The 18,206-nt window shown below is 43.6% G+C and overlaps 1 protein-coding gene across 3 annotated transcripts in view; it reads left to right on the top strand.

Annotated features, from left to right (window-relative positions):
- ophn1 (oligophrenin 1) overlaps positions 1-18,206 on the top strand; it is a 211,963-nt gene that overhangs the window by 78,203 nt on the left and 115,554 nt on the right. For all 3 annotated transcript variants that reach the window (XM_067997231.1, XM_067997232.1, XM_067997229.1), the window contains exons 3-4: positions 8,545-8,606; positions 10,829-10,900. In XM_067997231.1, the coding sequence (XP_067853332.1) occupies positions 8,545-8,606; positions 10,829-10,900 (134 nt within the window). The remainder of the gene's footprint in view (positions 1-8,544; positions 8,607-10,828; positions 10,901-18,206) is intronic.

Raw genomic sequence — 18,206 nt, 5'->3', positions numbered from 1 at the left:
GCTAGAAAATATTCTCCTATGGGAAACTAACTTGAGCTGCAAGTCGTTTCAAGGAGGAGAGCCAGGCAAAAGCTGCGTAGCTTTAAACAATGACTGCTGGTCTTTTGATGGCTCAGTTGGTAAATGGGTCAGCTGGTGTCAGACAACAGACGAGGCCAGAAAGGTTCCAGATGTGTGCTGCGTTAGCAGGGGTGTTGCATTTGCACTCGGCACCTCCCTCAGCTAGAGAGGGGGGGAAAGAATGAGGCTTAATGCCCTGGTTTTCTAGAAAGTGCGTGAGTGTGGTCACTGGGTGAAGACAGCCACAAAAACCAGGACAAAACCAACCTGGCCAATTACCACCTCAGCAGCCTACTCTCAGTAATCATCAAAGTAATGGAAGGAGTCATCAACAACACTATTGATGCTCAATACCGCCAGCACCACTCTGCTTTAGACCTCAGTACAGCCTTGGTCCAAATACAAACAACAGCTGATTTCTAGAGGTAAGGTGAAAGTGACTGCCCTTAACATTAAGTCAGAATTCAACCCGAGTGTGGCACCAAGAAGCCCTCATAAAACAAAATTCGAAAGGGACCAGAGAAAACTCACCAGTTGCTAGAGTCGTTCCTTGCACAAAACCAGATGGTTGTGGTTGTTGGGGGGGCTGTTCAGTCATTTCACAGTGTTCAGTTCCATTTGCAATTCCTTAGATAATGTCTATGCCTGTGTACAACATCCAGGCTCGGGCCACCGAGTAACATTCGTGCTGCACAAGTGCCAAGCCTTGACCATCTCCCTAACCACCTTCCCTTGACATTCAGTGGCATTACCATTGCCGAGGTCACCAAAAACTCAACTGGACCAGCGACATAAATGTCGTGTCTACAAGAGCCGGTTGTAGGCTGGGTGTTCTGTGGCGAGTGGCTCACCCCCGACTCCCCAAAGCCTCTTGACCACCCACAAGACACATCAAGAGTATGATAGAATACTCCGCTTGCCTGGATGGGTGTAGCTGCAACAACACAAAGCTCCACACTATCCAGGTAAAAACAGTCTTCTTACTCGGCACTTCATCCACCCATGACTGCAGTGTGTCCTATCTACAGGATGCACTGTAACAACTCGACAAGGCTTCGGCAGCTCCTTCCAAACCCACGACCTCCACCATCTAGAAGGATGAGAGCAGCAGATGTATGAGAACGCAGTCACCTCTAAGTTCCCCACCAAGTTGCACACCATCCTTACTTGGACAAAGATTGCTGTTCCCTCATCGTTGCTGGGTCAAAATCCTAGAAATCTCTACCTAACAATATTGTGGAAGCGCCTTCACGTGGAGTACAGTGGTTCAAGAAGAAGGCCCACCACCTTAAGGCAACAAAGGACAGGCAATAAAGGCTGGCCTTGCCAGCGAGGCCCACATCCTGAGAATTAAAAAAAATCTTTCACCTCCTCAATATGTCCCATCACTTCAGGAACTGCTGCTAATATCTGTGGTTTTTTTTTTATTCGTTCATGGGATGTGGGTGTCGCTGGCAAGGTCAGCATTTATTGCCCATCCCTAATTGCTTTCGAGAAGATGGTGGTGAGCTGCCGCCTTGAACGTCTGTGGTGGAGGTACTCCCCCAGTGCTATTAGGTAGGGAGTTCCAGGATTTAGACCCAGTGACGATGAAGGAACGGCGATATATTTCCAAGTCAGGATGGCGTGTGACTTGGAGGGGAACGTTGGCCTATTGGTTGCAGAATCTATCAAAATAGATGGAATGAAGTCAAAATCTAAGATCTTACTATTTCAGTCACGCTAACATATTTTCATGGAGAAGGTGGTTATTATGGTATGTTATAGTACAGAAGGAGGCCATTCGGCCCATCTGCCTGTGCTGGCTCTTTGAAAGAGCTATCCAATTAGTCCTACTGCTCTTTCCCCATAGTCCTGTAAGTGTTTTCCCTTCCAGTATTTATCCGATTCCCTCTTGAAAGTTATTATTGAATCTGCTTCCACTGCCCTTTCAGGCAGTGCATTCCAGGTCATCACACTCCACATTTTTAAAAGAAAAGTTTCTTCATGTACCTCTGGCTCTTTTTGCCGATCACCTTAAATCTGTGTCCGCTGGTTACCGACCCTTCTGCCGCAGGAAACGGGTTCTCCTTATTCACTCTTATCAAAACCGTTCGTGACTTTGAACACCTATCAAATCACCTCTTGGCCTTCTCCTCTAAGGAGAACCACCCCAGCTTCTCCAGTCTATCCGCATAACTGATGTCCCTCACCCCTGGTACCATGCCAGTAAATCTCTTCCGCACCCCCACTAAGGCCAAGACTTAAATGATAATAGATGCACGGGTATCATAGTAAGTCTGCTTCTTTCATGATCACGAAGTCCGTCATTGATTCCACCCAAATATCATGAGGAAAAATTCTGCATGGACGCTCTCTGCTCCTCTCCCAAATTAATCAATTGAAATTCTAAAATTGTCATCTGATTGCCTCATCTTCATTATTCAACTGTGGCCTACTGTCCTCCACTGCACAAACATGCTCACCATTACAGAATTCTATAATGCCAATTTGTTTCCTTTTCATTTCTCATATCAATAATTTCCCTTCCTGTACTCTGCCCGCATCCCTTGCCTTCCTCAGCTGAAATGTGGGGCTGTCGATCTGCTGAGGCCACCATCAGTGTTGCTGCTCTGGCCCTCAGATGGTAACGGGTGGCTCCAGTATGACTCCTTTTCCCTCCCCCTCCCATCTTTGGTTGACCAGATGCTTCTTTGTAATCAGCTGAGACCTTGGACGTTCAAAATTTACATTCTGGGAGTTCTTGCAAATAAAATGTTATTGCTGGCAGCTGGCCTATACTGTTTTCTAACTTTGAGCCTTGTCACTGGATTGTGAACGAGATTAAAACAATGTGCTTCAGCACTGAGAGAAAATAGTTTCACACCCTCTAGGTTGTTTTGCTTCCACAAGCGATTGCGAACAAATGAAAGTTGAACAAGTATTAACGAGCAGCAAGGTCACAACATAACCCATTCTCTTCACACCCCCACCCCGAGTATCTTCAAGTGATTATAACAATTGGCGTGGTGCATTGTGTCAAAACTATAATATGCTGTGTCCAGAGTGTGGTTGCGCCCAGCCTGGGAAGCAGGTTTACAACCTTGTTTGGAGATGTTGTGTGGCATAAGAAAGAAAACAGATCATTTAGGGTCAATTTAACAACAACCACTTGTTTATATGGCGCCATCAACGTAAAATAAAAGTCCCAAGGCATTTTACACAGGCACAAGCAAAAGATGGATGCTGAGCCAAAGGAGATATTAGTGGGGGTCTTAATGGAGGAGAGGGTGGTGGAGGGTTTTTAGCAAGGGAATTCCAGAGCATGGAGCCTAGGCGGCTGAAGGCATAGCCACCGATGGTGGGGCGAAGGGAGGATAGAAGGCACAAGAGACCAATCAGAGAAACTGAGTGTTTGGGGGTGTCCTAGGGGTGGGGGCGGTTACAGAAATGGGGTAGGGCAAGGCCTTGAAGGAATTCAAAATAAGAACATAAATTTTAAATTTGAGGCATTGGGTGACCAGGAGACAAGTAGCTCAGCGAAGATGGGGGTGATGGGCGAGCAAGACTTGGTGCAGGATAGCATATGAGCGGCAGAATTTTGGGTGAGCTGAAGTTGATGGAGGGTGAAGGATGGCAGGCTGACCAAGAAAGCATTGGAATAGTTGAAGTCTCGGGGGGGTCACAAAGACAGATGAGTGTTTCATTGGCAGATGGGCTGAGGTAAGGGCAGAGGTGGGCAATGTTTCAGAGGGTAAGTAGGTGTTTTTGAAAGGGAGGAGCACAGCTGCTGAGGAGAGGGAATAATTTACAATGTCAGCTAGCATGTGGGCCAAGGAGGGAAGTTGAGTGGTTATCAGTTCAGTGGGAATGGCGTCAAGGAAGCAGAAGATGGGTCACTGGACAAAATGAGCTTTATAGAGCATGGGGTCAGATGGGAGCGAAGCTAAAGGGAGGCATGAGTTCAGGGCTAGGGCAGGGTGGAGCCTGGGTGGTGGTTTGACGAGGGGAAAGCAGCAAAGGCAATTGAACGGATGGTCTCCACTTTAGTGACAAAGAAGTCCATGAATTTCTCACACATTGGAGGGGTAGCAGAGAGGGGTTTAAGGAGACGGTTGGTAGTGAGAAAAGACTCTGGGGATTATCTGATGGCGCTTGATGTGTCCAGCCAGATCAGGTGATGGGTGCCTAAACCACTTGTGCACCAGATATGCTGGGGCTCGCGAGAGCGAAGGTGGGGGCCATACTTTGGGGGAGTGACCAGGGGGGGAAAGAGTAAAGGTTTTGGACATACAAATGGTGCAGAACTTAACTGGATTAACGACCTCATCAAACACTAATGTACTCTGCTAAGCAAGGCTCTCAAATTCACCAGAATTTTATTTGAGTCTTGCTCTGGGGGTTAAGTAGGTAAAGGTACCGATCCCTGGTCTGTGCTGATTCCCCAATGGTTTCCTGGGTAACTGCACTGATCCTGTTATCCTGAGGCTCTGGTTTGGTAACTATATTTCAAAAAAAACAGTGGTCTTAATACCGACCTCTGGGGAACACCACAGTATGCTTCCTTCCGGTCTCAAAAACAACCGTTCACCACTATGCTCTGCTTTCTGATCAACCTAGTCAATTTTGTATCCACGCTGCCCTTTAATCCCATGGGCTTTATTTTTGCTAAACAAGTCTGTTACGTGGTACTTTATCAAATGCCTTTTGAAAGTCCATATACACAACATCAACCGCACTACCCTCATCAACCCTCTCCGTTACTTCATCAAAGAACTCAATCAAGTGGATACAAGAGTCTCGTATCCTTTCCTGATGCAGATTCTATTTGCTTGAATTCTTGCACATGATCTAAAGTACAATGAAACATAAGAATTCACCCTTTAAATCCCAGTATCAGCTTTCCTCAGCTCCTTGTCTAAGTCACCCTCATAGCATCTTTGCTTTGTCCTCATTATAGTATGTTAAAAATCAGCAGGGCAAATTAGTCTCTTTTTTTAAAGCCCCCACAGCAGAGTCCAGTTCTATTGTCACCCATGTTCAGCATCCGTTTCTGCTGTGCACAGACAGCAAGCACTTTCGTTTGCTGTTCACAGGATAGTTTCTGCATGTGTGGCCACCTTCCTCACACCAGCCGCCCTTAGGCCGGTCTCAGTGACATGGCTGATGAGTGCAAGTTTTGTGCTGTAGTCTCATGTTTCCTAGGGACTGGATTGAGACTGTTCAAACTTCATTTCACAGAGGACCCTTGTAGACAGAGGGGGCAATATATGATCTCAAAAACATGCACTTGCATATTATACTGCAGTCACGTATCAGTACCACCCCCACCCCACCCCTGCTAAAACGTTCAATTGGTGAACTGCCTTTGCTGCTTTCCCCTCGCCAAACCACCACCCAGGCTACACCCTGCCCTAGCCCTGAACTCGTGTCTCTTTCTTTAGCTTCGCTCCCATCTGATCAGAGATCTGATGGTGCATGCTTCAGCCTTCTGTGCTTCCTCAATCTAAAATCTGCTGACACTAAGCAAGTTTTATTCAATAATACCTCAGTTGCTTTTTGAGGAACATAGCATCTCAATGCATGATCTAGAATGAGGAAACGGTATTTTGGAATCAGTTGCGTTTTGTTTTTAAACTAACTTATTTGATCAGTTTCCATTTCTTTAGCAAGATTGCAACCAATCCAGCTTATTGAAGTTTGAACTGTGTTTGTTCGGATTAGGTCATGGGTTGGATTCTGCTTCTCCACCATCCCGATCAGATTCAAATAGCTCTGTTGGCCAGAGTGATCAGGCCTGCGTTTGCTGTAGACATATCTCTGCGGACTACACGTTTGATCAGATTTCCCATGAACTTGAACTTGAACTTGAAACCCAAAATACTGCGGTCGTTACAGCCCTACGACAAAAAGCAAAAGTAACCCAGTGCAGACGACCAGTAGCAGCTACCCTGGTTGAATCAAATAAGATGATCGTTAGAATTGTAGCTGGATAAAAATCCATAAGTGGTTGAGGCTGGAACTGAAATTTTTCTTTGGTGGGGGGTGGGTGAGGAGAATGACAAACAAGTTAATGTAATTCATTGCACTGTCTTCTATCATTCTTTCCTGGCACCTCCAAAACTGCGAATTCCATACTTTTGCTTTTCTCCTAGAAGCTTTTAAGATTCAGGCTTTACCTCAACTAAGCCCTACTTTTTGATTCACCAAGTTTACTCTCCTACCCTGCTCAGCCTTGGTGGTGTCCTGTACTGTTGACCGTAACCTGTGAAATAGTTTTTTTTTTAAATTAAGAAACTTTTTTTCCCCGTCCCACTGGCACGTGTGTCTGCTGCTGAGAGGGTGAGCAGCTGGTCTCCATTCGTATTTGAGGTAATGCTGAACTTGGCCAATCTCCATAGGGTATCCCTCCATCCTTGTTTCCCTACCCCTCTCCAGGCTCCTTTTTAGCGTAGTACAAATCTGTGCAGCTTAGATGTGGAACTGTATCCTCCCACTCCATGGTGCAGAGCGTCGTGTCACCAAAATGGGTTCTTGATCCATGGTTCTGAGCACCATAATATCATAATGACGTGGTTTGGTCGCTGCTTTGATGTGTTCAGTTTATGGCCATCTTCCATCTAGAAAGGGCATGACGATGTCAGATTTTATATGTACCCTGTAACCAGAATGGTACCAGGGCTAAGGGATTTCAGTTATGTGGAGAGACTAGAGAAGCTGAGATTGTTCTCCTTAGAGCAGAGAAGGTTCATCAGGGGAGATTTGACAGAGGTGTTCAAAATTGAGGGGTTTGCATAGATAGGGAGAAACTGCTTCCACTGGCAGGAGGGTCGGTAACTAGGGGACACAGATTTAAGATAATTGGCAAAAAACCCAGGAGGAAAGGCAATTTTTTTTTACATAGCAAGTTATTATGATCTGGAATGCACTACCTGAAAGGGTGGTGGAAGCAGATTCAGTAGTAACCTTCAAAAGGGTATTGGATAAATACTTGAGAAGGATAAATTTGCGGGGCTATAGGCAAAGAACAGTGGAGTGGGATTAATTGGCTAGCTTTTTCAAAGAGCCGGCACAGACACATTGGGCTGAATGGCCTCCTTCTGTGCTGTATGATTCTATGATTGAGAGTGGCGTGGGGGCCACGAGCCAATCCATTCTTGGACTCGCAGCATACAAGATGAATCAAATTGGAACCAAAGGAAACCAAATTGGAAGAGAAGGAACAGCGAGGGTCATCTGAAAGATCAATACAGGGAATTTGGGAAACAGGCCATAAGAGAGTGGTGCTATTAAAGCCTGGGTGAATGGGTAGACCGCTGTTTGAGTATGATTGTATCTACTGTCAACTGGTAAGGACTAGGATAGTAGATGTGACCATTCCATCACAAAAATGTGCACGTATGTTGTGCACACGCACACTGCATTGTGCAACATTGCCTGACAATCACTTTCTGGCACAATGCATTCCTATTGTATGAGGAAGGGGGGGACTGAGAGAGCAGTTAGTATAGCTCTGAACCTCCAGTCAAAGCAGCATGGGACATTGACCTTAACAATATGCAACAATAAGCTTCAGTATAGCACATTTCTGCTGTTCGTTTGTTTTTCAACATTGCCATTAGATATGGAGGTTGAGAGGAAGATATATCTGTTTTGATTATGTTGAATGAGTTCTCCACCCCCCCACCCCGGCCCACCCAAAATTGTAACAGTTGACTTTCCCTGACCCTACTTTGCGTTTAACAGCAGGGATTGCTGGAATTTCTATTTCTGTCACACCCCTGTAAGGACTGATCTAATTTAAAGTGAACACTCAAGCTGTTGGAATCAAATTCACATATCTGCCAACAGGAGACTTGAGAAAAAAAAACGCCAATGTTAAATATGTAATTTAAACTAAACTATACATTTTTTGTTTAGGATTGCAGCTGTTGTGACCTCCATCCATAATTATCTCCATCACCTTGATCCCTTTCCTAGGATGTTTGTCCAGCTCTTTTTTTTGTTAGAGAAGTTAAGCAACACCAAGTGGTACATGGCCAAATGGCAGATATGAACTAAATCCTAGCCCTCTGAATGTTGATGCCGTAATGTATTATAGAATCATAGAGCAAAACAGGAGGCCATTCGGCTCATGGCACCTCTGCTGGCTCTAAAAGAGCTACCAAATAGTCCCACTCCCCTGCTCTTTCCCCATAATCCTGCAGATTTTTCCTTTTCAAGTATCTATCCAATTCCCTTTTGAAAGTTACTATTGAATCTGCTTCCACCGCCCTTTCAACCAGTGCATTCCAGATCATCATTAACTCGCTGAGAAACAAAAATTTCTCCTCATCTTGCCTCTGCCTTTTTTGCCAATTATTTTAAACGTGTCCCCTCTGGTTACCGGCCCTCCTGCCAATGGAAACAGTTTCTCCCTATCTACGCAATCAATATTTTAATTTAAAAATCTACTGAAGATTCAGGTACTGATGCTGATAGTTCATTTTCTCTTCTCTTTTTCAGCTGAATCCTTCAAGGAGTTTGCAGGGTTACTGCAGGAAGTGGAAGATGAGAGGGTGATGATGGTAAGAGATTCAGTTAGAGCCATTGCTGCAAAAACGCGGCATGTCGAAGGTTATTTACACTGGCTCACGAATTGATTGCTTCCTTCATCAATGCACGTGACACAGAATGTTGCAGGGATAATTTAAAACTTCCGCTTAGGGAATTCTTGCAAGTAGGCACTTCCTGAGATTTGTTAGATGCCAATGCTCTCGGTCACATTGAGGTTAATTAGATCATTTTTTCATGCTGAGGAGGTTTTTTTTCCTGTGGATTTGCAGCTGCATGTAAATCCCTGGTTTTCCCCCCCCAAGATCAAAAGAAACCAACAGGAAATGTTTCATTTTTAACACTTTTTGTAATAAAGCACGATGCTGAAAAATTGGGTGTGAGATACTTGAAATGTAATGCTTAAAATTTGTGTTGCATTTCTAAAACATGTCAGGCAAAAAAAATTGCAATAGGTACAAATAGTTATTTGTCTGTTAAGTTACCAGACAAATATATAATTGAGTAAATTTGAATGAACCAAAGAATAGTTTAAAAAGTACAAATGAGTGCTCAGTTTTCTGCTGGTCAATCAAATCCCACTTTTCTCCTAAATTGCTGTTGACTAACTAGCAAGAATCCGATTGCTCAAACAATTTTTTCACTGTTTTGTCCACCATTATTCTTCACTCGGGTCAGTAAACATGAGACATAAATGTTAAACAATTCTGAAATAATTTTTATAGATTTGATTTTTTTCAGCTTTTATACAATTAAAACCATTAAATAAAAGTTCTGAGCTCATAGAAAAACCCCAAGCCCAGTAACACTGTCATTCAGGAGGAGTTGTGTTTGCACTGGGTCCGGGGAGGATGCTTTGAGATGTTTTGGTGCAACCAGGATCAGTCAGCTAGCCAGGCCTGGGCTTCGGTGAATGACCACTATTTATTTGAAAATAAATCAAGTACTTGTGTTAAGATACAATTATATTGATACAATTAAGCAATTCCTTTTTGGGAGGCTAGGCCAAAAATAAATTAACTGGCCATAGAATATTCTGGGAAGGGAATAACCAAGTTATTTATATCTTAAGCAAGTTTCATAAAGTTACAAATATACCCAATGCCTAGATCTTTCAATATCAGTACGGTGTGTAATATTTTTTAACCTGTCAGTCATGTGATTTTTTTTCTTGTTTCAGTAAATGTGGCGTATTATGTCAAACCACTCCTGCATTTGGGCTGCAGTAAGATCTGGTTTAAAAAAAAAATCTGAACCCACACTCTGGGCCCTGGATGTGGGATGTTCTGCTGGTCGCTGCTTCCCAATGAGGAAATAAGGAAAATTAATAATTCTATTATTTTAATCTAATTCACTATCCAATTTACCATTTTTATTTGCAAATTTTTACTTTAACCGCAATCCTTTTATGTGATTGCTAAACGTTGTCGAAACTCAGCACATGGGAGATTGCAAGCCTGTGTATCCCCCACTCTGTGACACCTCTCACTGAGCCTTCAGTGTGCTGTGAGATTGTGCACCGTCCTTTTATTGTATTGAAACCTCCCCATCTAACCAGTCGAGCCTGTGTTTCAATATTTCCCGTGTCTTATGTTTCTCTACGATAGAGAAAGGGAAAGTCTCTACCAGCTTAGGTACTACTTCATGTTCAGTTGGTAATCAGTTGTTCCAGTCTTGAATGGCTCTGGATAAGCTTCCAGAACCGTCCAAAGCACCACCCCATTAACATATATCTGCGGAGCAGCTCGAGTGAAGTGGAGGTCCAAAATTTGGCTGTCCTTGAGGCGGATGATATGCCAGAAAATTTAGGCTATATCTTGGCTAGTGGTGATAAAGAGGGGAAAATCTGAACATGCTGTGAATATACAACATGTCCAACAGCATCTGAAAATGGAAAAAAAGGCTGGTTAGCTTTTTGAAATACTTCAGCACACAACTCTGAGCAGACAGGAAATATTCAGTGGTGGTCAGTATGACTTCAAACACACTGTAACCCCTGTGGCCTTCAAGATTTAATTTTTCCTACAGTATTGTTCTGCCATTCTGACTTCACTAGACTTTTGAGGTTGTTTTCCTCAATCCTGATATGTTCGTTTTCTTATCCCTTTCCAAACACAGATTGATCAATAGATTGAGGAGGGAATCTGTCGATCTGGAAGAGTTTGTACTGATTTTGAGTATAAGACCCGGAAAGATTGTGAACTCTAAATTTATTTACCACTTGCCTTTGTTACAGATTCAAAATTCCAGCAACTTGCTAATTAAACCGTTGGAGAATTTTAAGAAAGACCACATAGGAGTCGCAAAGGTAAGTTTTTTTTTTTTGGTTATTGCTAAAATTGCTGTCTCTGCGACTTCCTACATCGATATCTCCTGTCCTGTCCTGTATAAGCAGTTCTGTTCTGCTGCAGCTGGTATTGCCATTGAATGGGTTGCCAGCAGCTCATAGCAAAGTAGCAAGGTGTGGGTCAGTGACTGCTGCTCCATCTGGAGGTCTGATGACCTGACACATGAGTTCAGTACCCTTGTTTTGATATTCCAGCATTTGGGATGATTTGGAAATAACTACTCGCTTTTTTTCCCCCTCTGGTCTCCTAAGGCCATGCACTCACTGCAGACTGGTGACCTTTCGCAATGCTGTGCTGAATCTGATACTGTGGTGCAGGACGCTGTCTGGGAATGACTGTTGAAGGTGGTGACATTATGCGCAGAGTTTCCCTTCCTCCCACTTCAGTGTTGTGTGTGGTCCTTTGTTGCAACAGAATCTAATTTTGAGGATCTGCTACCCTTCCCCACCCCCCCCACCCCAAAAGACTCTGACTGTCCTTCCATAAAAGAGACAAGAAATGGAGCCAGACTGCTGATTAGGAGGTTAACCTTCTCAAAGTTGATTCTGTTGCAATTGACCAAATACAGCAATGAAGCAAAAAGAGGGGAGATTTGGAGCCATATCATTCTTTGTTCTTTAGTCAGTGTTCAAGCTAATTGAAAGCGCACATTGGTTAATATGTTAATTTGTCAATTAATTCAAATACAAGGTACTGTTCTATTGAAGACTGGGTTGTTGTACGAGTTACCCACCCCCCTTTTTAACTGTGAAGAGATAGCACAGATATGGGTGAAAACCCAAGGCACTGTGGGCGATTGGAGGGATGAACAAATGACCGTGCTCTCTGTGGGAATTATATTTTTGAGTGGGTGGGGAAGAAATTTTATGAATTTTTTTTATTTCAAAAGTATACTTTATTCATAAAATTTGTAACGATACATACAGTAGTTTCCATATCACATTTCAAATGTAGACAGTACAGATTATACAATTTACAAGATACATAAAGTACAGTTCAAATATGATTCAAACAATAGTTACACATTGTACATGGTAATTACAGTTCATGACATTCTGGGATGCCTCATTGCATTACAATCAATCTTTCAGACTGGTTGAAACTGATGGTACAGATGATTTAGATTCTCACGAGTGCTATTTTCACTGGAGTTGGAGTGAACACTTATCCCATTAAGCACACTGGCAAAACTCCATCCTGTCGTAGACTGGGGAGACCACCTAAACAATTAAACAATGTGTTCCAATTCTCTAGCACTCCGTGCTGACTGTTGATTTTAATCCTGGCAGTGCTGTCCATGCGGTCTTTTGCAATGATTTGGTGCCTCACCCCCCTCTCCTTCCCCCATTAAATCCTAGAGCTTCACTTTGGCTTTCCTAAGTTTGCTAATGAAGTTGCCATAAGAGGAGTGTGTGGCTGCATGCCAATAATTCAACCAACCACAGCTCCAACAGTGTGGATATGAAATAGGAAACCCCCTCTCCATGCTGCAGCTTGCTTTCATTATACGAATAATTGTGACACGACTCAGCTGTTGAACTGTTTGTGGTAATAATTCTTCTCTTGAGACTCTATCATCAGGAGTCCTGACTGGTAACTTTTGTCATATGTTCAGCCTTTTCTGCCAAAAAGCTGAGTGGGGACAGCAGACTCTGCTCCCGACTGAATTGCTGTGGAGCACCTCTCACACCATCTAGGAGGGCATATGATAAAACATATCAAATGGCTGTTACAGATGAGTGCTTTGGGCAGTTGCTCCGTTAATAAGTCATAAGTACCCACTCCCCTTAATTGTCCACCCTTCCTTGAAGATGCTCTTGTGGTTCTAGGGGTCTCAGCTACTCTCTTGGACCTAATCAGATCAAATCTGGCCAATTTTGACGCGTGAATCCATACAGTTTGTGTCACCAGGCTATTTGACACACAGCTGAATGAGCCAAATCCTATCGCCATCTGATGAGAGCATGGATTTACTTTCCAGCAAGGATAACGGGATAATGATCAGGAGCAAAAGCCCCAGAAAGATTCCTCCCCAGCCCAGTAACTCTGAGGCCAATTGTAGATGCTAAGGTCTGTTAACCACATTGGCTGGGGAATTCAACATGGGATCTTCTGGTCTGTGTGAGTTAATGCTATATTGAGTACTGGTTATCTACTAGGCCATTTGTTGGGGGGGGTGGCGGGAAGCACATTTTTAGCTAGGATATAGGTTACAATTGTATTCTCCATTTCCTTTGTAAGTTTCCATTCCACTACTTTTAAAGAACATACGAATTGCTAGATTTTAAAAAAAGACCAAGGTCCATCTGGTTTGCCTTCTACCATCCGGGTATGTTGGCTAATCATGGCAATCAATCTCTTATCAATTAGGCTACAACAGACCCAGAAATGGCATGAGGAGAAACTCAGTGATGGAGAGCTTTGGGAACCATAAGTCCAAAGTCACCTGTTCCTCCCAAGCATGCTACACATGCCACAAAAAGCAGGACAAATCCAATCTGGCCAATTACTGCCCCATCAGTCTACTCTCAATCATCAGCAAAGTGATGGACGGTGACGACGATACCTTCCATCATGTGGCACTTACTCACCAATAACCTGCTTACCGAAGCTCAGTTTGGATTCCGCCAGGGCCACTCGGCTCCAGATCTCATTACAGCCTTGGTCCAAACATTGACAAAAGAGCTGAATTCCAGAGGTGAGGAGAGAGTGACTGCCCTTGACATCAAGGCAGCATTTGACCGAGTGTGGCACCAAGGAGCCCTCATAAAATTGAAGTCAATGGGAATTGGGGAAAACTCTCCAGTGGCTGGAGTCATACCTAGCACATAGGAAGATGGTAGTGGTTGTTGGAGGCCAATCACCTCCCCTTGACATTCAACGGCATTACCATCGCCGAATCCCACACCATCAACATCCTGGGGGTCACCATTGACCAGACACTTAACTGGACCAGCTGTATAAATACTGTGGCTACAAGAGCAGGTCAGAGGCTGGGTATTCTGTGGTGAGTGACTCACCTCCTGACTCCCCAAAGCCTTTCCACCATCTACAAGGCACAAGTCAGGAGTGTGATGGAATACTCTCCACTTGCCTGGATGAGTGCAGCTCCAACAACACTCAAGAAGCTCGACACCATCCAGGACAAAGCAGCCCGCTTGATTGGCACCCCATCCACCACCCTGAACATTCACTCCCTTCACCACCGGTACGCAGTGGCTGCAGTGTGTGCCATCCACAGGATGCACTGCCAAGGCTTCTTTGACAGCACCTCCCAAACCTGAGACCTCTACCACCTAGAAGAACAAGGGCAGCAGGCACGTGGGAACAACACCACCTGCACGTTCCCCTCCAAGTCACACACCATCCCCACTTGGAAATATATCGCCGTTCCTTCATCGTCGTTGGGTCAAAATCCTTGAACTCCCTTCCTAACAGCACTGTGGGAAAACCTTCACCACACGAACTGCAGCGGTTCAAGAAGGTGGCTCACCATGAATGAATAAAAAAACATCATGTCTCAAATTACTCGTATACTGTATGCCAAAATATTTTCTGAATTAAATCTATATAATTTGCATTTGAATGAATCAATAATATCTACTCCCATCATCTCCCTAGGGAGCCTGTTCTGTAATTCATACAGCACAGAAGGAGGCCATTTGGCCTATGCAGCATGTGCCAGCTCTTTGAAAGAGCTATCCAATTAGTCCCACTCCCCTGCTCTTCCCCCATCCACTTGCAACGATTTTCTTTTTGAAGTATTTATCTAATTTCCTTTTGAAAGTTACTATTGAACCTGCTTCCACCGCCCTTTCAAGCAGTGCATTCCAGACCATAACTTGCTGCCTTAAAAAAAAAATTCTCCTCATCTCCCCTCTAGTTCTTTTGCCAATTTCCTTAAATCTGTGTCCTCTGCTTACCGACCCCCTGCCAGTAGAAACAGTTTCTCCCTATTTACTCCACCAAAACCACTCATTCACTCAAATATTGGACCAGAAATCGCACAGAGCGGCAAGGCAATGCTCACCGCAACTCCTGCGAATTAAATTAACAAAAATACTTACTACGGGTTTTTGTGGCGTCCAATTGCTTGAATTTGAACTTTAAACAAAATGTGCGCTCGGCCCTGCCTCTGTGCAGCGTGAGTTGCCGCACGGCTGGAAACATCTGTGAGGAGGAGAAGAGACGCCCACAAAATCTGTCAGGAAGAGAAGTCCCGCTCACAGATTCAGGCGGCATTGCTCAAGCAGGCAAGCAGACTTCATTCATTTAAAGTCAGTATTCTGGGTGTCATTGTAAATTTTAAAAAAAATGTTTAATAAATAGCCAAAGAAATAATTGAATTAAAAATTGGAGAAAAATAAGTTTTAAAAAAAAATAATTTTTAAAAAATTGTTTTTTAATGATCAAAAACTATTTAAAATAATAATGTGGAGATGCCGGTGATGGACTGGGGTGGACAAATGTACGGAGTCGTACAACACCAGGCTATAGTCCAACAGCTTTATTTGAAATCACAAGCTTTCGGAGCTTTGCTCCTTCGTTAGGTGAGTGACTCACCTGATGAAGGAGCAAAGCTCCGAAAGATTGTGATTTCAAATAAAGCTGTTGGACTATAACCTGGTGTTGTACGACTCCGTACATTTGTTTAAAATAAGGAGTAATATGAGACTCCACATTTTTTTAAAAGTTAATTTTTAGTTGTTTGGCAGTCATTAAGACTAACCGCAGTTTTAAAACTTAGTTTAGATCTGGTATTTTTAAGCGTACCTGTTTGGTGGTGTAATTAGTTACTTTGTAGCTGGGCAGATAAGCAACTTTGCACTTTTTCAATGATGTCTCTGATTGCAGCGTGCGATGGCCCTTTAATTAGAAGCTGTCATGTCGCCGGCGAGCCACCAGGAGCATGTTCACGATTTCCGCGTTTCACTGCGCATGTACAAACACGGGAACTTGCTCCTTCGATTCACCACTAAAAGTGGAGAGCGCTGTTGAGCTCCTCTGTTATTTCGGGAGAGATTTCTGGCCCAATGTTTCAGCAAATATTAGTTTTGAATTTACCCCCCCTTTAAGCACAGACCATGTCCTCTGGTTCTACTGTTCTGGACAAGGTGAAACAGCTTGTTCTTGTGGTCTGAGATTCCCTCACTGAGGGGGAACTACTTTTGTACTTCTGTCTCTTTACTGCTGCTATTATTTGCTGAACTTTGCGTTGTTTTATGTTGGTGAATGTTTGCGATTCATAAACTGAAGGAAGCAGCAACCTGTTTGTTCCTCGGTTCTGCTGGCAAGCACCAAGGCTGTAAATATAATGTAAACAATGCAGTCCAGTCGTATGATATTCCCGTCCTTATAAGATATGTTGTATATGAAATGGACAATGTAGTATTGTCTAGGGTGCAGCTGTGTTTAAACAGACCTGTCCTTTTCAAGGCATAAAGCCAAATTACTGTAAATAGGAGATCTGGAGATCAGTTGGAGGTCAATTGCTGTTGGTGAAGGTGGTTTGCAGTGCTTGTAAATATCTGGCTCCAGGTCAGAAGAAACCAGTGTACTGTAATAGTCCGCAGTAGCCCTAGGCTAGGCAAGGCCCCCACACAAAAAAGCCACAGTTCCCATTCTTGATAATTATGCAATAGCTCTGATATGTGCTGTTTGGTGACTCTCTTTTTTCTTTATATGATATATTGAAGTCTGATATCTAAAATTGTGTTACAATCAAAAGATCTAGTTCAGTGAACTACCTGGTGTCTGTTTTACTGATGGTAACTTTACTGATCACCATCGTATGGTGGCTCCTGATGTACTGAGTGCCGTATAATTAATTCAGACAATCTGTCTTCCCTTTGTTCTATGCACTGTCTTTCTAATGTGGTGCTACACTGCAGCAGATTAATTCCAAGACTGCAGCTGTGGTTCACAGTCAGACACTGGGGAGCAGAGTAGCCTCATGTTACTGAACAGTGAGAACTGCATTTGCTTTAAACACTACTCTAATTTTTGGCAAATAAGTCACATGTCTCCTTTTTGCTATGTTTATTCTTCCCACAGTTTTCTCCCCTTTGCTCTCCTGCAGGTGGTGACGACTAATATCTGGGTACATAAACATTGCCAGGGCTCCAGTAACTAGGCCATGGCCATGCTTTATGTGTAAGCCGAAACATTGAGTGTTACCACGGTGTTCAACAGCGGAGAGCATTAAAGTTAAGCAGCGAGTTATGACCTGGAATGCACGGCCTGAAAGGGCGGTGGAAGCAGATTCAGTAATAACTTTCAGAAGGGAATTGGAGAAATACTTGAAGGGGCAAAATTTTGCAGGGCTTTGGGGGGAAAAAGCAGGGGAGTGGGACTAATTGGATAGCTCTTTGAAAATTCCAGCACAGGCATGATGGGCCGAATGGCCTCATCATTCTATGATTCTGTTACATTATCCTCACCCGCTATTCAACAAACAGCACTTATCAGAGCTATTACATAATTATCAAGAATGGGAACTGTGGCTTTTTTGTGTGGGGCCCTCCCTAGCCCAGGGCTACTGTGGACTATTGTAGTACACTGAGAACAGCTAATAGCACAAATTGAGCATTGAGCTAGGTACCCTTCTGGCCTATATGACCCTATGATGCACATACATACTGAGCCATCATGGGCACATGTGTGTATTATCTCTTCTGTTCCCCAGCTCCCCATTGTGATATGACAGAGAGAGATTTTGGTGATGTGGTGGATGATAGGTGTGATCCCATAATCCCACTATTTTGTTATGTAGTGAATTGGCACTCTAAAATGTTGCACTCCAACCCTGGCATCCAGTTGTATAGTAAGTCTGTTTTGTATTTAAATTCTTCATTTCCCTCCATTCCCACTGTAAAAGTTGATGATCTGTAAATATCTAAATTCTAGCTGGTCGCTAGCTCCAACGATCAAAGATAAATTGTTACCGCCTTGACTTTTTTTTTCTCTCTCCCTTCTCTCCAGCTTTCTCCTTGTGATGTTGAACAGGTCTCAAGTTTGGAATCTGTCTTCAATTAACTTGCTTATTGAGGAACCATTTTTTTTTTAAAAAAGCAACCCTGTAATTTGTTGACTGAGGTCTCCCCTTACTTCTTGGCAGGTTGGTGCCTGGAGTGAGTGCTAGAATACAGATTCACAAGATGGAACATCATGGGCTGGATTCCTGACCTCAGCCACATTGCTGTCGGGTGTTATCAGGCCAGTGGCCTTCCTGTATCAACACCTGCCTCCTGAAGCCTAGTCAGCCTT

This window comes from Heptranchias perlo, chromosome 15, assembly GCF_035084215.1.
Source record: "Heptranchias perlo isolate sHepPer1 chromosome 15, sHepPer1.hap1, whole genome shotgun sequence".
NCBI lineage: Eukaryota > Metazoa > Chordata > Chondrichthyes > Hexanchiformes > Hexanchidae > Heptranchias > Heptranchias perlo.
This window is presented reverse-complemented; position numbering and strand designations above follow the sequence as displayed.